The sequence below is a fragment of the Parasteatoda tepidariorum genome, chromosome 10 (genome assembly GCF_982258835.1).
Source record: "Parasteatoda tepidariorum strain Cologne lab strain chromosome 10, Ptep-v5.0, whole genome shotgun sequence".
NCBI lineage: Eukaryota > Metazoa > Arthropoda > Arachnida > Araneae > Theridiidae > Parasteatoda > Parasteatoda tepidariorum.
Window position 1 is genome coordinate 5,929,870 of NC_141764.1, and position 24,257 is coordinate 5,954,126.

The 24,257-nt window shown below is 31.3% G+C and overlaps 1 protein-coding gene across 2 annotated transcripts in view; it reads right to left on the reverse strand.

The window, feature by feature from the left end:
* Nucleotides 1-6,933: 6,933 nt before the first annotated feature.
* LOC147802106 (hemolin-like) overlaps nt 6,934-24,257 on the reverse strand; it is a 43,050-nt gene continuing 25,726 nt past the window's right edge. For both annotated transcript variants that reach the window (XM_087153311.1, XM_087153310.1), the window contains 3 exons: nt 9,949-10,107; nt 9,659-9,801; nt 6,934-7,122 (listed from right to left, as the gene is read on the reverse strand). In XM_087153311.1, coding sequence (XP_087009437.1) covers nt 7,030-7,122; nt 9,659-9,801; nt 9,949-10,033 — 321 coding nt within the window. In that variant the 5' untranslated portion in view covers nt 10,034-10,107 and the 3' untranslated portion in view covers nt 6,934-7,029. The remainder of the gene's footprint in view (nt 7,123-9,658; nt 9,802-9,948; nt 10,108-24,257) is intronic.

Consider the following 24,257-nt stretch of genomic DNA (forward strand, 5'->3'; position numbering starts at 1 on the left):
AATATTGAGTTTTAGTACGTGAAGATCCGATTATTAGATCGAAAGTAATCCGTGTTTTTTCTCTTTGTACGTTGGGTTTCATATGAAAATATTGGAATGTATAATTTAAATATTTCAATGTTAGTATTGCAATTATTGATTACTCGTTATTTCTTTTTAAAAATAATATAAAAAAATGATTTTAAAATAATAAAGTTTAAGTTTCATTATTTTTTTTACTTGATAAAGATTTTTTTTTATATTTCCAATGCCTACTTGTGTTAGTATTTCGTCAATTCAGGCCTTTATAGGGCAGAATTTTTGGCCACTCTTTCAGGGGTACCCTATGAGGTGGGTCAACGTTGCTCCCACAGTAGGAACAGAAAGTACAGAGAATGAAAGAACATCCATGCCTTGCTCGGGATTCGAACCCAGAACTTTTCTGAAACAAGGCCAGTTCCTTTACCCCTAAACAGTCTTGTAGGCCTTAATAAAGATTATTGGTCATTAAAAATGAGTTGATGCAGCTAAACAAAAAAAAAAGGAACATAGAGGTAATTAGAATTGTAAGTCCGCAAGATACGGTTTCTGGTGGATCACCGATGACAGGTGAGTGAGCAGGTGGGTGACCACTTTGATCAACCTGCAAAGGGATCGCCGTGTAGGTCTTCCTTAAACTGTTCTAGGTGGTCTGTTTTTAAAGTAAGGACAGTTTTGTTGTGTACACTAATATGTGATGCTTTTGTCGCAATGAATGCTTGCGTAGCGTCCTGGCATTCCGTGAGAACAACTGTACTTAGTTACAGCTGTGTAGGCAACCTATATGGTCAGTTCTGTGTCTTTAACATGTTCAAGTTTAACAAATCATATGAGGTACGGTTATTGATGCATTCTTAGTCTGCAAAACACCTGTCAGCTGCATACATTCACTGACAGCAACAAAACTCCCTCTCATTGTGACGGGAAATTTTGCAACTCTATGAAAATGACTCTCTTCACAGCGCAGTCCCGAGTTTTTGGATGGGAAGTTTTGGACCACTCCTCAATATAACCCAGACCTTGAGCTAAGTGATTTTTTCATATTTTCCGCAAAGATCATTCTGGTGGCAACGAAGAAGTGAAAAAAGTCGTGACAGTCGTTAGTTAATATGAAGAGGGTGTTCTAAATCTAGTTGTATGGTATGATAAGTGTTTAAGCAAACTTAGCAACGATTTTTAAAAAAAACGAGAAACGTATGTCGAATCAAAAAATAATTTTTCTTCATGAAAATTTTCTTCGTTTTTTTTTTTTTTAAACGATCCTTAATTAAAAAACAGCCTTAGTACCATGAAGTGATCGACTTCGTGCACAGGTTGATGGGCTACCATTTTCTCTGCCGAGGATAAAAATTGTAATGAAAAGTGTGCAGATTGTTCTCAGGGATGTTCCTCAGAAAGTCGCCAATAGAGATATGCAATTATATTATATTTTGCAAGCCATAATTTGTTATTAATGTAATTGAAGAACTCTTCAAATACATTAATTCAAGTATTTTATTTCGGTATTTCCGTGAGCCTGAAATTGTCAAGAAATTTGATTTTGGGATAAAAAAAAGTCAGGAAAGAAATGCAATTTTAGGACAAAATATATATAAAAAAAAAAAAAAATTCTTGCAACAAATTTTAAAATTGATGGTAACAATAAGTGGCTAATGAAGTTCAAAGTAAATTCGTCTAACATCTATTTTAATTATTTCTTTTAAAGCATTTTTAATATTTTGTGTAGAACACTCTTTCCTTAAAATTTCTTGTTTCAAATTTTTCTTATACATAACCATATTTGCAGTTTAATATTATTTTAAAAATTTAATTTGTTATGTAATAAAATTTTGAAAACAGTTAAACAATAAGTCGTCACATGCACCAGAGAAAGGATCTATTTTCCAAATCAACTTAGAAGTAAGATTGATTACAGCTCTAAAGACTCAGAGAACAGGGTGATGATCTTTTCTTCTTCTTTGTCAGCGTAACAGCCCCTTGCAGGCCTCAACAGCTGACAAACGCCAGCGCCTCCTATTCATGGCAACTCCCTTTCAATTTCTAATCTTTAGGGAATCTTTTCGTAATGCTGAGAAAAAAAGTCTTTATTTCCTTTCACAGTGATTATATATAAAATATCGAATCAACATAATAAAATATAAAATGATTGTATATAAGATTCCGTTCACGGGTAGATAAGATATAAAACATTATTGAGAGAATCTAACAGATTACTAATAGAATCTAAATAACAGATTTAAAGAAATCATAACTGGTTTTAAAAAAAAATTAACCCTCCGAACCACTGCAACTCTTCCAGGGAAGCCTTGGGTTCAGCGAATATCATTTGGGAACCACAGTTTTAAATAATATTATTATAATAATTAGTTAACTTTGTATATTAACTGTAACTTTGTATTAGTTAATTTTGAATGTAATTAACTTTTTCTAAAAATAATCAAGGTATGAACTTTATATATAAAAATATTAATTTTACGGTTTTTTTTTAATTACCAGTTTATTTCTAATTTTTAAGTGCACAAAAGTATAAAATTTTTATTATGCACAAAAATTAAAAATAATGCAAAAAAAAAACTTCTCAGATGTTTCACTTTTGCTTTGGTTGCAGTTTTTGAAAGCAACTTTTTCTTTGGTTGCATAGTAAAAATTCAAATATGTCTCCCACCTTTAAATAAGGATGTTTGAGATACCTTTCTTAAAAAGAGAAATGATTTGCCCTAAATATGAATTTCATAATGTTGTGAAATTATTAGAATATTTATTGTTAGCTTAGTTAACCACTTCCCTGATAATACAGAGTTAACTAGGGTACGTATATATTGCAAATATTTATTATCCCAAGAAAACTCGTGCATAGCAGAATTTGTCAATGTGTTTTGTTTTCACATTTTTACTCAGCCGGAAGCAAAAAAATAATAATAATAATCTGTTGTCATGGGAAGTTTTGCTGTTAGATTGTGGCACTTTACATGTATTTTGAGCTATTTTATATACGAGGGTTGCTGAATTTGAACAGAAAAAAAAAAGTTAAAAAAATGGCATATCACTTCACTGGCGTTTGGAAAGTATGACCTTGTGTTGTCCCTTGTTTTAAGAACAAAGACTAATATTTAGCTTTTTTCATTTGTCCGAGATATCTCGGGATACATTAAATATTTTTAATTTATCCCGAATCAAATATTTTTTAAACATAAAAAAAATATTAAAATTTCAACTTATAACTTGCGTGTTATGTTTTGTTTTAGTCCATTGTATTTATTAATGAAATAAAAAAATATCTTAACTTTTTGCATTTTTTCCCCTCAAAACAATTGGTAAGGGAAATGGTTAAAGGCTTTTTTCTTTTCCTACTCATTTAGTTTGTCACCTCAGAAATGTGGATGAATTAAGATAGGAAATAGGTTTGTAATACTTGGTTGTTGTGTAGGAACTATTTATTTATATTTTTTTTCGGCAGTTCAATAATAGATTATAGGTAAAATTTTAGTTTACGCTATTCGCGATCGCAACGCTCGAGTACGCCGTCTAGCGGGAGCCTGTAAATATCAGACATTAATTTATCACGTTTTCATTTAGTTCCATCAAAATCATTGACTGAATCAGACGCCATTTTTTAGCAGCAAATAAGAAACAAAATTTCCCTAAGGAAAAGGCCGAAGAACTTGAAAAAAATCTCCAGAATATTAGTAAATCCTTCAGGAACAGAACACGCCAAACATTTGAAGAAAAATTCCTCAATAATTTTTAATTTCTATTATCAGCAAACTTGCAACTGATGACTTCCGATTTCGGATACTGTTACAGATGTGTGTATTAAGGTAAAATGCATTTCTTCTGTCTACAATTCATTACGAATTAAAGTGAAGTCAACATTGCTTTCGTCATTCCAGTGAATAAATATGAATTCAGAACATACAGAATTGTAAAAGTTATAGCATATTCTTCTTCGTTATAGAATAGTATATATTTCTGTATCCATATAATTCGGAAAAAAACAATAAAAAATTATCCAAGTTACTTCAAATAGTTCCATTTGTGCTGCTTCTTAATTAATTTTAATCGTTTTCTTGGTAAGTACTTTTTAGTTTTGAAAGAATAAGTTCAACTAGAATTCAGGAATTCTGTTTTTAGCTACATATTCAAATTCATATCAATTATAAAATTTTGCTGTGTAGTATGTTATCTAAAAGTAATGAAGGGATAAACTATGTATCTTTTATTTGAGAATAAAGTTTTCAAACAAGGAACTTATCATTTTGGAATTCTCCGGGAATTATAAATCAGGTAAGTGCAATGATTTTTACAATAAAAAATTTGCTTGTAAATATTTTTTTTTCATTTAATGATGGTTCTCTACAGAATGGTTTTTTTACGTCTGATTAAAAACTATAAGAATAATAAAAAAAGAAACAATATGAAAGTTTTTGTTTCAATGTAAAGAATTCTTAAAATCGTTTTTTTATCCTAAGAATTCTTTATTTTCTGTTTTTTAGTTTATAATTTTTTGGTAAAACTTGTTCTCAAAATACTTTTTTTGAAAAATTAAATGGTATAACATTATGTGTTTATGTATACTTCTTGTATATTCCAATGTTTGAAGTAATATGATTCAGAAAAGTATGGAATAAAAATTCGGTACTTACGTATTAACGCCACCGCCGCTACAGATTTGGCGGTTTTTAAGTGCCGCCAATCTACACTTAAAATTTTTGCGACAAATCATAAAATAAAGCACTTTATTTAAAATCAAAGAAGTCAGTTGGATTTCGGTGGAAAATGAGCCGATATAGAGTTTAGCATAGATTCAAAACAATCATATCGCCATATGAACTCTGATAAATAAGATTCCAAATGAAATAACATTTCCAAAACGTACGTTTACCAAGATAAAGTTTTATGTTGGGGGAGTTAGTACATTTTCGTTTTTTCGGTAAAATATTTCCCTCCTGAAAAAATAAAATTGCATCTTGTTTTGTTTTTGGCAAATCCCAAAGACGAATTTTCGTAGCACTAAAAATGGCGACAAAAAAGAATTGTTTTTTTTTTTGTTTTTGTTTTTGTTTCGTCAGCATTCTTTATTTTACGTTTCTTAGTTTCTAAATAATGATTTTTATTGAAACTTGAAATTTTTTGATAAAAATTGTTGTCAAAAAACTTTGTTTACAAAATTAAATTTCATAAAATTATGAGGCTTATGTATACTTTTTGTTCATTTTAATTTTTGAAGTAATATGATTCTTAAAACTATAGAATGTAAAGTTTAAATGAGCCTTTCATGTTATATTATTAAATTTAGTAATGCTATTTCTCGGGCATTAGGTTTTAACTCTTATAAGAATATACATATTTTTTTCTGTTAATGCACAAATATTTTTCCGATGTGTTTTGGATATTCCTACTCTAATAAAAAGAGATACCATTTTGTTTTCGTTTGCATAAGAAAGAATATCAAGCATTTTTCTTTTTTAAATTTAATTAGCCACAATAAAGAAGGAACGTTGCAATGCTACGTGCTACATTAACGACGCCTCTAGAGTAACTGAATGACTGTTCATATAGAAATCGCAGGTATTAGTCTCATACAACAACGCCCCCTATAGTTCGTTGCGATCGCGAATACACTTGCACAATTTTGAAAATTTTTTCCAATGTTGAAACAATGTTTTTATGATTCTTGCCAAGAATTGTTGAGGGCAAAAACAGAAAATGGCAAATACATAAATATATGAAAAAAAGCTTATATATTTCGTTAACCAGCAGTTGGCTCATCAGTTCATCACGTGGAGTCCGACGATACTATTTCGCTATTTTTGGGAGAAGGATGTGAACAATCCTATTTGGCGATCGTCTGACAAAAATATTTATTTCACAATCTTTATGTGCTTTCTTTTAACATCAAATATTTCATAAATTTGACATTTCTCTCTTTCGAGTGAATAGTTTGTCGTTTTGAGATATTTTGCTGGAAAAACAGCAGTTTTTAAATTTAAAATATATTTAATTAGCTAGAGTAACGAAAGGTATAATAGCAGATGATAAAGCGAAGTAAGTTACTGAAAGAGAATTCACTTTTTGCGTTTGGCATGCATTAAGGGTTGTCTCAATTTCAAGCGCAGAGACGTTTCTCCTCTTACTCCCGCGTTGAAATGAACTCTTCGTCCGACGAGGTGGAGCCGAGTGCCAACTCCTGGTGAACGAACTGTTTTTACTAAGCAGACAATAACCCACCGAATCTACAACTACAGATAGCAAACATCACCAAATCCACTGTGTCACGTATACTGGGATAATTAAACATGCAAATTTATGCATAATTATACAAAATTATGCATATGTAACGTGCAAAATTATGCCCATGATTTTGCATATTGTGAAAATCAGTTTTAATTATTGATTATATTGATAACAAATGTAAAGAAAAGTTCTGATGATACAGAAATTAAATACATAAAAAGAAGGTATTTTATAGCCTCTGAACGTAGAAAATAGCTTCCATTTTCCAAAAAAAAAATATATATATATATGTAAACCTATAAACACAGATTTTTTAAAGCTGATAAAGATGTTTAACTTGTGTTAAATTTTACACAAAAATAATAACTAGTTTCATGCTTTTATTTTTGAAAAAAAAAAAGAATTAAATTGGTGATATTTTATTTAAAAAAAAAGTTATCAAAATTCGGATTTAGGGGAGCACTGATGACATAGTTTACAGATATTCAATATTAAAATGGATAGCACTTTGAATGAACCGCAACATTTTTTTGAAATTCAATTCTAATAAATGTTTTAAAAGTTCGATATAACATACCCTTTTGTGCAAATTATGTAAAAAGTTGAGGATAATGTTAACATGCTATGAAAGCCTTTATTGAAAATAATGCAATAATCTCATTTTTTTTAAAAATAATTTATGTCAAACACAAACAATTTTATGTTCATTATATATACAAAGAATATACAGATGCTAAGCTCCTCCTTCATTTGGTGACAGTTGAAAAAAAAATACAATTATTTCTTATGAACACAATCTTTCCTTGCAGTCAAATAATAGAACTCATTATCATTATTTCCATAACACATAAACAGGGAGCGCAGCCAAATCTTTCAACAAAAAATAAGCACATTTTAAGAACTAAAAAAATATTTTTAGCACTATATACATTTACAAAATGCAAAATAATTTACAAAGAGTTGATATGATAAAACAACTAGTTTCTGACAAAGAACTCTTTTCTTGATTATATTAGCCACCATAAAAATATTGAGAGATTTTTCAATTCAATTTCGGGGGGGGGGAATGAAGCTTGAAGTTGAGAATATCTTACAAAATGCAGCAGAGTTGCACACTAGAATCTCACCAAACTCAGCTTAGTAGACGCATATGCAGATTTGCAAGTATTTCATCAAACATGTAAAATGATTGGCTCCTTCATCCGCTAGGGACCGGCGTTAGGGCGAAATGGATTGTGAAAACGTAGAATAGAACAATGTGAAAAGCACGCTTTTGCATAATATGCGTGCCAAAATCGACAAGGTAAAGAAAAAAATATCATTTTCGAAAAGGGAAAATTAAGCACCTTTTAAAAACACCTAATGAAAAAAGCACCTTAAAGGGCTTTTAAAAAACGAAAAGCACTTTCTAAAACACTACGCACCATGATCTACTGCAAAAAAAATTTTTTAAATTATCGCAAAGTAGTTCTTGTCGTAGGCCATCAAGGCAAAAGGTGCGATTGTTCTTGCTTTTCAGTGGCGACATTTAGGGCCAAGTATTCGACTTCTGCCACCCCATACGTCACACCTGTTTATAGGGCAGACCCATTCCTTCATCCACAGACCGTAATTTTGACCTGAACCATAGAAAAATCAATCTCCTATTCAGTACCCAAAGAGACATAATTTGTTATGAGACTATGGAGTACTTTGTTACCTGACAGATTAAACATGCACTAGTAACCATTTACTACACGAGAAGTCTTTTACTACACGAGAAGAAGTCCAGCGGAAGACAAAACTTTGACCGTTTATCTTTGTCTTCCCCCCCACCTTCCTGGGAAGGGTTTATTCGATTAACAAAACAATAATGAAGATAAACAAATTTGTGAAGGGTCCGTTTTATGAAAAGATATTTTGTGAAGGATCTGTTAACGGACCCAAATTTCTTCTAAACAGACCCCTGAAGAATGTTAAAAAAAAAAACTATTAAAAAAGATGGAAAACAAAATGATGAAAAGATATAATCTCTTCATCAGCTCACACGATTATATCCGCAAAAAGGAGTGCTTTCTAATATTGTATTAATTATTGTCCAAAGCAAAATATATCAATACTATTGTGCGAGGAGAACTCAAAAAACAAACGAAAATAGAACACATTAAGTAAAAAAAAAATGACGAAATAAAGCATATAAAGCAAAAACAGAAAATAAAATTAAGAAAAACACAGAACGAAACACAAAACGTAATCTATAAAGTGAGTAACGAATTCAAATGAACTTACACGTACCGGAATCTTAAGAATAATTCAGGATGTTTTTTGCAATAAGATCAAACGTGCTTCAGTACTGCAGTAAGAACACGCCATAAAATATTTCTCTATTTACGCTTCTAACCTTCCTTTGCGCTATTATTTTCATATTTTGTAATCTAGCATAGCTAATAAGTTAAAAATATAAAGAAAACAGGGAAACTGATAAAGATTATTGAAGTTAAATTATTGCAATCTTATTACTAAAATATTTTAAATCATTCTTTAAAGATTCCGATGCATGTAAGTTCATTTGAATTCGCTACTCGCTTTTTAGATTTAGTTTCGTGTTTTGTTCAGTGTTTTCTGTTTTTTGCTCGATATGTTTTATTTCGCATGTCTTTTTACTTATTATGTGTTATTTCCGTTTAAATTGTTTTTGAGAGATCCTCACACTCATTGTATTAATATATTTTGCTTTGGCTATATTGAGGCAATATTAGAAAGCACTCCTTTTTGTCGATATAATCGTGTGAGCTGATGAAGAGATATCTTTTCATTATTTTGTTTATCATCTTTTTAATATATTTTTATAAAAATATTTTTAAAAAATTTATTTTAATAATGTTTCTTCCTCACTTTTCATTAATCTTTATTATTTTCCATAATTTTTACTTATTTTATGAGTTCTATATACTTGCAGCTTATGCGCAGTAAGTAAAACTTAACAATTTTATTAATTTTCTTAGTTTTCCTTTCAATTCTTGCTTATGGTGCTAAATACATTTATTCATATAGCATAATAAATAAATACAAAAAGGACAAAAGAAAAAGTGATGAAAATTAAGAAAAGCAATATTTATTTCTTTTTTTAAAATATTTTTCTCTTATTTTCATTGTTCTGTAATTTTTTCCATGTTTTCTCTACGTTTTGAACATAAATAGATACACATACATACATAGATACACATACATACATAGATACACATACATACATAGATACACATACATATATACACATACATACATATATACACATACATATATACACATACATACATACACATACATACATATATACACATACATACATACACATACATACATACACATACATACATATATATTGCATGAAAACTGTATTGAAAGAAAGAGGGGTGATGCGATTTACCGTTAGCGTTTTGCTGATAGTAGCGTCATCCCTCTGCCAGGTGACGGAGAGGGGTTGATCTCCGAGGGCTTCACATTTCATTCTACCACTGTCCCCCTTCTTCACGTTCACCACAGCGAACTTCTCCTCGAACTTTGCCGGAACTGAAAAAGAAGATTCTTTTAATGGAGGTTTGTGAAAACGCTATCTCTAGATGAAGTGTTGTTGTGAGTGTGTATGTGTGCGTAGAGTGGAGATTGAAATAAAAGGAGGCCATGGTCTTGAACGTTTTTTATTCGCGAATCCCTTACCCTTCACCCTCACTTGAACGGTTTTCTTGAGAGGGTGATCGATGCCGTTGTCCGCTTCGCATTCGTACATTCCTCCGTCTTTCATTCCGGCTGAGTGGACGGATAAGGTTCCGTTGTTTCCCACGTGGATTCTACTTCCGTTGACGAAACCTCCGCTACCTGAAAAAGTAATTCACATCACAACATTTATCTTAACTTTTCAACATTAAAAATTATTCTATGATAACATTTCATCGAAGAAAAAGGTAAAAAAAGATTTTGAGGAAAATATAGTCAATCCGCATAAAATTATAAGAATAGTAGATAAGCTACATGCCTATTTTATGTATGTATATTGACATCACTTAGTTTTCTTTTAGATATCAAGTTATTCCAACTCTTCGTTTGATTATTTCGTGTCTCTATTCGTTTCTTGAATATATTAATTTTAAAATAGATTTTACAAAATTTAAAATTATCGCGACATTTTTTATTCAATTTGCATCACTCTAAAATTTTTTGCAAATTTATTACAGCTTTATGGAGCAAGTATTTGTGATCAGATCAATAAAACTATATTATACAACCAACAAAAAAGCTTTAGTAAGAATACTATGATTTATAAGCACATATTATTTTAAAACTAGTTTAAATATTTTCTCGAAGTGAAGATTTCTGTAACCTAAAAGGTGTTTTTTTTTCAGTGGGTGATTTCATTTCTTTTCAAAGTTTTATGTATGCTTTGATTTATACAATGTTTTAGATTTTTATCTAGAAAATTCGTGAAATCAAATTGTGAATGATCTCTCACAATAATATTCCTTTTCTAATGAAATTGTAGAGTGAATTGTCAAATTTAAAGAGTAAATGACATTTCATAATTCAATGAATTCATTTTTATTAATTAAAATTATATTTCGAAAATCACTTTGGTTTGAGTCGTGGTGGCTCAGGGGATAGAGCTCTTGCTTCCCAATAAGGTGTACCGGGTTTGAATCCCAGTAATGACTGGTCGATTCAATTTTCGTATCAGGCTTGCACCGACCACAGTGCTGACGTAAAATATCCTAAATGGTAGACGAATCATGGGTAAGAGTCCCTTTGCCGTCAGGCTAACCGTGGGAGGTTTTCTTCTCCATGTAGCGCAAATGTGGGTTAATTTCAGCAAAAAAAAAACCCTACGAAAGCAAGAAAGCAAATCACCCCCCCCCCAAATACTTGATCCAGAAGTTCCCTTATCTTCTAGATTGGGTTCAAAATTATAAGGCTACGAAGTTGAACATTGGTAGCTGTAAACCAAAAATTTGGTTTGCTTCTCAAGGACGGTTATAAAATAAAATAAAAACACTTTGCTTTAAAAGTATAAAAAAAATTGTATTTGCAACCGCAGCTCTTCTAGTTGACTGCACTACAGAGAAAAAAAAATATCAATCTTATAATTACAGTGAATGAATAAAGCGCATTTAAATTTGTCATATTTTTACAAATATATTTTTAGAGTAGTGAATGTGTCTAGATTAAGCAACTATTTTGCAACAGCTCTTTGAGAAATAAAGAAAGTATGATAGCTAAGTAGAATGATATTTGTTCCAAGATATGATCGGGTTTGGATGTCCACCTGCAATGCAATGAATGGCGAATGCCTGACCCTCTAATACTTCTCGATCATCTGGGTCGTTGATCCAAAATGCTAATTCTACACAAACAAAACGAATGTTAATAAAGAAATGGGTTATAATTATGTTGAAATTTACACACAAATCCATTAATTTAATCAATATGAATCTTTTATTGCCTCACATTAACTATTAATTTTAAAAAAGAATTTATTAAGAATGACAGTTATTCTCAATGACAGGGCAGCGGCACTTTTGTGTGCCGCCAAATTCCTAAAGTGTGCCGTCAAATTTTAGAAATGATATGGAGAAATACATACAAGTACTTTCCAGTAAAAATTAAATTAAGGAAAAGTATATACATACACCTACTTATACTTTTTATAAATCTTGCACGCTTTAATAGCGTGAACATCTTTGACGGCGATAGTCCAGACTTTGACAATCTTAAAATCTTAAAATAAGTAGGAAATTTAATGACTATTAAAATTATTAATTAACAAAAGAAAGATAGCCACATATTAGGAATACGTACCACCACCACCACCACCTCCACCTCCATATATTATAAGCAAGTATATGCAAGTAAATGCAAGTATATATTATAAGTATATGCAAGTATATATTATAAGCAAGAATATGCAAGTATATATTACAAGCAAGTATATGCAAGTATATATTATTAGCAAGTATATTCTAGTATATATTATAAGCAAGTATATTCTACTATATATTATAAGCAAGTATTTTCTTGTATATATTATAAGCAAGTATCTAATATCAGCGAATATATGCAAGAATATATTATAAGCCAGTATATATTAAAAGCCCATAGATTATTTTGGAGGATCCGCAGATGGTGTTTGATTTTCTGTCGGAAGCGGTATCCTGGACGTGGTCTAGCCATGTTCCGGCCAAAGAGGAATGCGTACCACCACCACCAAGACCACCATGTATTATAAGAAGTATATGCAAGTATATAATATAAGTATATGCAAGTATATACACTGGTTATCATAAATTAAGGAAAAATCACAAAAATAGCGATAACTCTTTCAAAAGTAAGCCAAACCGTGCAAAATTTGCATATGTTGTCCACTAAGAGTAGCTGAGTAAAATTGCAATATGCAAATTAGTGGCGCTGCACTCGGCTTACGTCATCTGCCTGGAGCATAAAAGTCCAAGTTTGAGAGAAAGCACACAAATTTTACTGTGATTGCGACATTGAAAATCTGAGATAGCCAATTCGTAATAATGACCTCTAGGCATCATTTGCCTGAAGAACTACGATGGAGAGCCATCGGGAGACTAGAGGCAGGGCAGAGTCAATCAGAAGTGGCCAGATGGCTAAATGTGAGTCCATCTGTGGTTCATAGACTTTGGAGGCAATTTCAAACCACAGATTCGGCATCTAGGAGGTTCAGTCAAGGACGGCCAACTGTTACGACCAGTGCCGATGACCGATATTTGACATTAAGTGCACGCAGGAATAGAACCGCTACTCCGACACATCTTAGATCCTCTCTTGCTGCAGCCACCGGAAGGTTGGTGTCAACGTCAACTGTGCGCAGAAGGCTCCACGAAGGTGGTCTGTATGCGAGACGACCAGCCATTTGCGTGCCGCTCACATCACGCCATAGGAGAGACCGTTTGCAGTGGGCCCGACAACATGTCCACTGGACGTCAGATCAATGGAGGCCTGTTCTCTTTACGGATGAGTCCAGGTTTAGTCTAGAAAGTGACAGTAGACGTTATTTGATATGGAGAGAACCTGGGACCCGTTATCATCCATCAAACATCCGTGAAAGAGATGCATACGGAAGAGGCAGTGTCTGTGTTTGGGGAGGCATATCCTTAGGAGGGCGCACATACCTCCATGTCTTTCCAAGGGGAACCGTGAATGCTCAGGTTTATCGAGACAACATCCTTGATGCTTATGTGCGCCCATATGCCGGGGCAATTGGTGATTGCTTCCTGTTACAGGACGATAATGCAAGACCACACAGAGCTCGCATTGTTGATGATTATCTTCAACAGGAAACAATTACTCGCATGGAGTGGCCAGCTCGATCCCCGGACTTGAATCCTATCGAGCACGTTTGGGATGCTCTAGGGAGGCGTGTATCTGCCATCAATCCGCCCCCTCAGACCCTTGCCACGCTTGCAACTGCTTTACAAGAGCAATGGCTCTCACTTCCTATTGAACTGATAGACCGCATATTTGAAAGCATCACACATCGCTGTTTGTGCTGTATTGCTTCTAGAGGCAATCATATTCCATATTAAAGGTACTTTTTCTATTGCAAACCGATACTTCCAATTTGTTTATTTTATACATGTGCTAATTTCTATACTACTATTAATGTCTGATAATTTCTTTTTATGTTGTTTAATACCTTACTATGTGTTGTATATTGTGGGTAAGTTTCATAAAATTCCATGTGTAATTTCTTGAGTTATCGCGATTTTTGTGAATTTTCCTTAATTTATGATAACCAGTGTATTTTAAGCAAATATACGCAAGTATATATTATAAGCAAGTATATGCAAATATATATTATATGCAAGTATATGCAAGTATATAATATAAGCGAGTATTTGCAAGTATATAATATTAGCAAGTATATGCAAGTATATAATATAAGCGAGTATATACAAGTATATAATATAAGCAAGGTTATGCAAGTATATATTAAAAGTAAGTATATGAGAGTATATATTATAAGCAAGTATATGCAAGTATATATTATAAGCAAGTATATATTATAAGCAAATATATGCAAGTATATAATATAATCGAGTATTTGCAAGTATATAATATAAGCGAGTATTTGCAAGTATATAATATAAGCGAGTATTTGCAAGTATATAATATAAGCGAGTATATGCAAGTATATAATATAAGCGAGTATATGCAAGTATATAATATAATATAAGCGAGTATATGCAAGTATATAATATAAGCGAGTATATGCAAGTAAATAATAAGCAAATTTCTGCAATATATATATTATTTGCAAGTATATAATATAAGCAAGGTTATGCAAGTATATATTATAAGCAAGTATATGCAAGTATATATAATAAGCAAGTATATGCAAGTATATATAATAAGCAAATATATGCAAGTATATATTATAAGCAAGTATATGCAAGTATATATTATAAGCAAAGTATATGCAAGTATATAATACAAGCAAGTATATGCAAGCATATATTATATGCAAGTATGTATTATAAGCATGTATATATTATAAGCAAGTATATTCTAGTATATATTATAAGCAAGTATATTCTAGTGTATATTATAAGCAAGTATATTCTAGTATATATTATAGGCAAGTATATATTATAAGCAAGTATCTAATGACAGCGAATATATGTAAGTATACATTACAAGTCAGTATATATTATAAGCCCATAGATTATTTTGGACGATCCGCAGATGGTGTTTGATTTTCTGTCGGTGAACGGTCTCCTGGACGTGGTCTAGCCTTGTTCTGGCCCAAAAGGAATACGTACCACCTCCACCATGTATTATAAGCAAGTATCAGCAAGTATATATTATAAGTATATTCAAGTATATATTATAAGCAAGTATATGCAAGTATATATTACAAGCAAGTATATTATAGTATATATTATAAACAAGTATATTCTAGCATATATTATAAGCAAGTATATTCTAGTATATATGATAAGCAAGTATATAATATCAGCGAATATATGCAAGTATATATTATAGGCCAGTATATATTATAAGCCCATAGATTATTTTGGAGGATCCGCAGATGGTGTTTGATTTTCTGTCGGTGAACGGTCTCCTGGACGTGGTCTAGCCTTGTTCCGGTCAAAGAGGAATACTTACCACCACCACCACCACCATGCATTATAAGCAAGTATATATTATAAGCAAGTATATATTTTAAGCAAATATACGCAAGTATATATTATAAGCAAGTATATGCAAGTATATATTATATGCAAGTATATGCAAGTATATAATATATGCGAGTATTTGCAAGTATATAAGTTAGTGTATGCAATTATGTAATATAAGCGAGTATATGCAAGTATATAATATCAGCGAGTATATGCAAGTATATAATAAGCAAATTTCGGCAATATATATATTAGCAAGTATATATTATAAACAAGTATATTCTAGTATATATTATAAGCAAGTATATTCTAGTATATATTATAAGCAAGTATATATTATAATCAAGTATCTAATATCAGCGAATATATGCCAGTATATAATATCAGCGAGTATATGCAAGCATATATTATAAGTCAGTATATATTATAAGCCCATAGATTATTTTGGAGGATCCGCAGATGGTGTTTGATTTTCTGTTGGTGAACGGTCTCCTGGACGTGATCTAGCCTTGTTCCTGCCCTAGAGGTATACGTACCACCACCACCACCTCCACCTCCATATATTATAAGCAAGTATATGCAAGTATATATTATAAGTATATGCAAGTATATATTTTAAGCAAATATACGCAAGTATATATTATAAGCAAGTATATGCAAGTATATGAAAGAATATAATGTAAGTGAATATTTGCAAGTATCTAATATAAGCGAGTATTTGCAAGAATCTAATATAAGCGAGTATTTGCAAGTATATAATATAAGCGAGTATATGCAAGTATATAATATAAGCGAGTATATGCAAGTATATAATATAAGCGAGTATATGCAAGAATATAATATAAGCGAGTATATGCAAGTAAATAATAAGCAAATTTCTGCAATATATATATTATTTGCAAGTATATGCAAGTATATAATGTAAGCAAGGTTATGCAAGTATATATTATGAGCAAGTATATGTAAGTATATATTATAAGCAAGGATATGCAAGTATATGCAAGTATATAATACAAGCAAGTATATGCAAGCATATATTATATGCAAGCATATATTATATGCAAGTATATATTATAAGCATGTATATATTCTAAGCAAGTATATTCTAGTATATATTATGAGCAAGTATATTCTAATGTATATTATAAGCAAGTATATTCTAGTATATATTAAAGGCAAGTATATATTATAAGCAAGTATCTAATATCAGCGAATATATGTGAGTATATATTACAAGCCAGTATATATTTTAAGCCCATAGATTATTTCGGACGATCCGCAGATGGTGTTTGATTTTCAGTCGGTGAACGGTCTCCTGGACGTGGTCTAACCTTGTTCTGGCCCAAAAGGAATACGTACCACGACCACCATGTATTATAAGCAAGTATATGCAAGTATATATTATAGGTATATTCAAGTATATATTATAAGCAAGTATATAATATAAGCAAGTATATTCTAGTATATATTATAAGCTAGTATATATTATAAGCAAGTATCTAATATCAGCGAATATATGCAAGTATATAATATCAGCGAGTATATGCAAGCATATATTATAAGCCCATAGATTATTTTGGAGGATCCGCAGATGGTGTTTGATTTTCTGTTGGTGAACGGTCTCCTGGACGTGATCTAGCCTTTCTCCGGCCCAAGAGGAATACGTACCACCACCACCACCACCATATACTATAAGCAAGAATATGCAAGTATATAATGTAAGAGAGTATATGCAAGTATATAATATAAGCGAGTATATGCAAGTATATAATATAAGCGAGTATATGCAAGTATATAATATAAGCGAGTATATGCAAGTAAATAATTCGAAAATTTCTGCAATATATATATTATTTGCAAGTATATGCAAGTATATAATATAAGCAAGGTTATGCAAGTATATATTATAAGCAAGTATATGCAAGTATATATTATAAGCAAGTATATGCAAGTATATATTATGAGCAAGTATATGCATGTATATATTATAAGCAAGTATATGCAAGTATATAATATAAGCAAGTATATGCAAGTATATAATATAAGCAAGTATATGCAAGTATATAATATAAGCAAGTATATTCTAGTATATATTATAAGCAAGTATATTCTAGTATATATTAAAGGCAAGTATATATTAAAAGCAAGTATATTCTAGTATATATTAAAGGCAAGTATATATTATAAGCAAGTACCTAATATCTGCGAATATATGCAAGTATATATTATAAGCCAGTATATATTATAAGCCCATAGATTATTTTGGAGGATCCGCAGATGGTGTTTGATTTTCTGTTGGTGAACGGTCTCCTGGATGTGATCTAGCCTTGTTCCGGCCCTAGAGGAATACGTACCACCACCACCAAGACCACCATGTATTATAAGAAGTATATGCAAGTATATATTATAAGTATATGCAAGTATATGTTTTAAGCAAATATACGCAAGTATATATTATAAGCAAGTATATGCAAGTATGTATTATATGCAAGTATATGCAAGTATATAATATAAGAGAGTATTTGCAAGTATATAATATTAGCAAGTATATGCAAGTATATAATATAAGCGAGTATATGCAAGTATATAATATAAGCAAGGTTATGCAAGTATATATTAAAAGTAAGTATATGAGAGTATATATTATAAGCAAGTATATGCAAGTATATATTATAAGCAAGTATATATTATAAGCAAGTATATATTATAAGCAAATATGTGCAAGTATATAATATAATCGAGTATTTGCAAGTATATAATATAAGCGAGTATTTGCAAGTATATAATATAAGCGAGTATTTGCAAGTATATAATATAAGCGAGAATTTGCAAGTATATGATATAAGCGAGTATATGCAAGTATATAATATAAGCGAGTATATGCAAGTATATAATTCAAGCGAGTATATGCAAGTATATAATATAAGCGAGTATATGCAAGTAAATAATAAGCAAATTTCTGCAATATATATATTATTTGCAAGTATATAACATAAGCAAGGTTATGCAAGTATATATTAAAAGTAAGTATATGAGAGTATATATTATAAGCAAGTATATGCAAGTATATATTATAAGCAAGTATATATTATAAGCAAATATATGCAAGTATATAATATAATCGAGTATTTGCAAGTATATAATATAAGCGAGTATTTGCAAGTATATAATATAAGCGAGTATTTGCAAGTATATAATATAAGCGAGTATATGCAAGTATATAATATAAACGAGTATATGCAAGTATATAATTTAAGCGAGTATATGTAAGTATATAATATAATATAAGCGAGTATATGCAAGTATATAATATAAGCGAGTATATGCAAGTAAATAATAAGCAAATTTCTGCAATATATATATTATTTGCAAGTATATAATATAAGCAAGGTTATGCAAGTATATATTATAAGCAAGTATATGCAAGTATATATAATAAGCAAGTATATGCAAGTATATATAATAAGCAAATATATGCAAGTATATATTATAAGCAAGTATATGCAAGTATATATTATAAGCAAAGTATATGCAAGTATATAATACAAGCAAGTATATGCAAGCATATATTATATGCAAGTATGTATTATAAGCATGTATATATTATAAGCAAGTATATTCTAGTATATATTATAAGCAAGTATATTCTAGTGTATATTATAAGCAAGTATATTCTAGTATATATTATAGGCAAGTATATATTATAAGCAAGTATCTAATGACAGCGAATATATGTAAGTATACATTACAAGTCAGTATATATTATAAGCCCATAGATTATTTTGGACGATCCGCAGATGGTGTTTGATTTTCTGTCGGTGAACGGTCTCCTGGACGTGGTCTAGCCTTGTTCTGGCCCAAAAGGAATACGTACCACCTCCACCATGTATTATAAGCAAGTATCAGCAAGTATATATTATAAGTATATTCAAGTATATATTATAAGCAAGTATATGCAAGTATATATTACAAGCAAGTATATTATAGTATATATTATAAACAAGTATATTCTAGCATATATTATAAGCAAGTATATTCTAGTATATATGATAAGCAAGTATATAATATCAGCGAATATATGCAAGTATATATTATAGGCCAGTATATATTATAAGCCCATAGATTATTTTGGAGGATCCGCAGATGGTGTTTGATTTTCTGTCGGTGAACGGTCTCCTGGACGTGGTCTAGCCTTGTTCCGGTCAAAGAGGAATACTTACCACCACCACCATGCATTATAAGCAAGTATATATTATAAGCAAGTATATATTTTAAGCAAATATACGCAAGTATATATTATAAGCAAGTATATGCAAGTATATATTATATGCAAGTATATGCAAGTATATAATATATGCGAGTATTTGCAAGTATATAAGTTAGTGTATGCAATTATGTAATATAAGCGAGTATATGCAAGTATATAATATCAGCGAGTATATGCAAGTATATAATAAGCAAATTTCGGCAATATATATATTAGCAAGTATATACACAGTCCAGTCACATTAATGTGACCACCTGTCAAAAGCCAGAATAATCACCTTTGGCAGAGCGGACCGCTACGAGACGTGCAAGAAGAAAGTCAATTAGGTTTCTGAAAGTGTTCACTGGGATGTTGAGCCATGCCGACTCCAGTGCCGTGGCCAGCTGCTCTAGATTACGCGGTTGAGGATCCAAGGCACGAACAACCCGATCGAGGTGGTCCCACAGATTCTCGATTGGGTTTAAATCCGGTGAGTTTGCCGGCCAGGGGAGTACGGTAAATTCATCCTGGTGCTCTTCGAGCCACGCACATGCACTGCGAGGTGTATGACACCACGCATTGTCCTGGTGGTAGATGCCGTCATTCTGAGGAAAAATCATCTGCATGTAGGGGTGGACATGGTCCACATGGACAGATACGTACTTGTACTGATCCATCGTGCCTTCCACAATGATGAGTGCACCCAGTGAATGCCAGGAAAACATTCGCCAAACCATAACGCTCCCTCTTCCAGCCTGCAGCCTTCCGGCAATTGTTGCAGGGTGCTGCTTTCAGACGTTTTACGCCGTATACGCCAACGTCCATCTGTCCCATGGAGCATAAAATGTGATTCATCGGAAAAAGCCACCTATTGCCACTCTGTGGACGTCCAGTTGCGGTACTGGCGTGCAAATTCCAGCATTCGTCACCGATGAACAGCAGAAAGCATGGGTGCATTAACCAGGCGTCTGCTGCGGAGGCCCATGCGCAGTAGCGTTCGCTGAACAGTTGTTGAGGATACACTCTTGGTAGACCCTTGGTTTATCTGGACGGTCAGTTGCTCAACAGTTGCACGTCTATTTGTCTGAACGCATCTCCGTAGCCTTCATTCGCCTCTGCCATCTTTGGCCCGTGGTGCACCACATGTGCCACGCCGCTTGTTTTGTATAGTGCCATTTTGCCATGCACGGTATACTTTTACCACGGCGGTGAGGGAACAGTTCACAAAATCAGTCGTTTTCGAAATGCTTCCACCCTTGGCCCGAAAGTTAATAATCATGCCCTTTTGGACGTCGGATAAATCGCTATATTTCTGCATTGCGCCAACGACTGAAATGCTTTTCGATGCCCTAGGTCATCCAATATATACACTACACTGTAATGTGCTGCCACCTACACTCTGCGATTGGTTATTTCACTTTGACGTTGAAAGTAGGTGGTGGTCACATTAATGTGACTGGACTGTGTATTATAAACAAGTATATTCTAGTATATATTATAAGCAAGTATATTCTAGTATATATTATAAGCAAGTATATATTATAATCAAGTATCTAATATCAGCGAATATATGCCAGTATATAATATCAGCGAGTATATGCAAGCATATATTATAAGCCAGTATATATTATAAGCCCATAGATTATTTTGGAGGATCCGCAGATGGTGTTTGATTTTCTGTTGGTGAACGGTCTCCTGGACGTGATCTAGCCTTGTTCCTGCCCTAGAGGTATACGTACCACCACCACCACCTCCACCTCCATATATTATAAGCAAGTATATGCAAGTATATATTATAAGTATATGCAAGTATATATTTTAAGCAAATATACGCAAGTATATATTATAAGCAAGTATATGCAAGTATATGAAAGAATATAATGTAAGTTAATATTTGCAAGTATCTAATATAAGCGAGTATTTGCAAGAATCTAATATAAGCGAGTATTTGCAAGTATATAATATAAGCGAGTATATGCAAGTATATAATATAAGCGAGTATATGCAAGTATATAATATAAGCGAGTATATGCAAGAATATAATATAAGCGAGTATATGCAAGTAAATAATAAGCAAATTTCTGCAATATATATATTATTTGCAAGTATATGCAAGTATATAATGTAAGCAAGGTTATGCAAGTATATATTATGAGCAAGTATATGTAAGTATATATTATAAGCAAGGATATGCAAGTATATATTATAAGCAAGTATATGCAAGTATATAATACAAGCAAGTATATGCAAGCATATATTATATGCAAGTATATATTATAAGCATGTATATATTCTAAGCAAGTATATTCTAGTATATATTATGAGCAAGTATATTCTAATGTATATTATAAGCAAGTATATTCTAGTATATATTAAAGGCAAGTATATATTATAAGCAAGTATCTAATATCAGCGAATATATGTGAGTATATATTACAAGCCAGTATATATTTTAAGCCCATAGATTATTTCGGACGATCCGCAGATGGTGTTTGATTTTCAGTCGGTGAACGGTCTCCTGGACGTGGTCTAACCTTGTTCTGGCCCAAAAGGAATACGTACCACGACCACCATGTATTATAAGCAAGTATATGCAAGTATATATTATAGGTATATTCAAGTATATATTATAAGCAAGTATATAATATAAGCAAGTATATTCTAGTATATATTATAAGCTAGTATATATTATAAGCAAGTATCTAATATCAGCGAATATATGCAAGTATATAATATCAGCGAGTATATGCAAGCATATATTATAAGCCCATAGATTATTTTGGAGGATCCGCAGATGGTGTTTGATTTTCTGTTGGTGAACGGTCTCCTGGACGTGATCTAGCCTTGCTCCGGCCCAAGAGGAATACGTACCACCACCACCACCACCATATACTATAAGCAAGAATATGCAAGTATATAATATAAGAGAGTATATGCTAGTATATAATATAAGCGAGTATATGCCAGTATATAATATAAGCGAGTATATGCAAGTATATAATATAAGCGAGTATATGCAAGTAAATAATAAGAAAATTTCTGCAATATATATATTATTTGCAAGTATATGCAAGTATATAATATAAGCAAGGTTATGCAAGTATATATTATAAGCAAGTATATGCAAGTATATATTATAAGCAAGTATATGCAAGTATATATTATGAGCAAGTATATGCATGTATATATTAAAGCAAGTATATGCAAGTATATAATATAAGCAAGTATATGCAAGTATATAATATAAGCCAGTATATGCAAGTATATAATATAAGCAAGTATATTCTAGTATATATTATAAGCAAGTATATTCTAGTATATATTAAAGGCAAGTATATATTAAAAGCAAGTATATTCTAGTATATATTAAAGGCAAGTATATATTATAAGCAAGTACCTAATATCTGCGAATATATGCAAGTATATATTATAAGCCAGTATATATTATAAGCCCATAGATTATTTTGGAGGATCCGCAGATGGTGTTTGATTTTCTGTTGGTGAACGGTCTCCTGGATGTGATCTAGCCTTGTTCCGGCCCTAGAGGAATACGTACCACCACCACCAAGACCACCATGTATTATAAGAAGTATATGCAAGTATATATTATAAGTATATGCAAGTATATGTTTTAAGCAAATATACGCAAGTATATATTATAAGCAAGTATATGCAAGTATGTATTATATGCAAGTATATGCAAGTATATAATATAAGAGAGTATTTGCAAGTATATAATATTAGCAAGTATATGCATGTATATATTATAAGCAAGTATATGCAAGTATATAATATAAGCAAGTATATGCAAGTATATAATATAAGCAAGTATATGCAAGTATATAATATAAGCAAGTATATTCTAGTATATATTATAAGCAAGTATATTCTAGTATATATTAAAGGCAAGTATATATTAAAAGCAAGTATATTCTAGTATATATTAAAGGCAAGTATATATTAAAAGCAAGTATCTAATATCTGCGAATATATGCAAGTATATATTATAAGCCAGTATATATTATAAGCCCATAGATTATTTTGGAGGATCCGCAGATGGTCTTTGATTTTCTGTTGGTGAACGGTCTCCTGGATGTGATCTAGCCTTGTTCCGGCCCTAGAGGAATACGTACCACCACCACCAAGACCACCATGTATTATAAGAAGTATATGCAAGTATATATTATAAGTATATGCAAGTATATATTTTAAGCAAATATACGCAAGTATATATTATAAGCAAGTATATGCAAGTATGTATTATATGCAAGTATATGCAAGTATATAATATAAGAGAGTATTTGCAAGTATATAATATTAGCAAGTATATGCAAGTATATAATATAAGCGAGTATATGCAAGTATATAATATAAGCAAGGTTATGCAAGTATATATTAAAAGTAAGTATATGAGAGTATATATTATAAGCAAGTATATGCAAGTATATATTATAAGCAAGTATATATTATAAGCAAATATGTGCAAGTATATAATATAATCGAGTATTTGCAAGTATATAATATAAGCGAGTATTTGCAAGTATATAATATAAGCGAGTATTTGCAAGTATATAATAAAAGCGAGT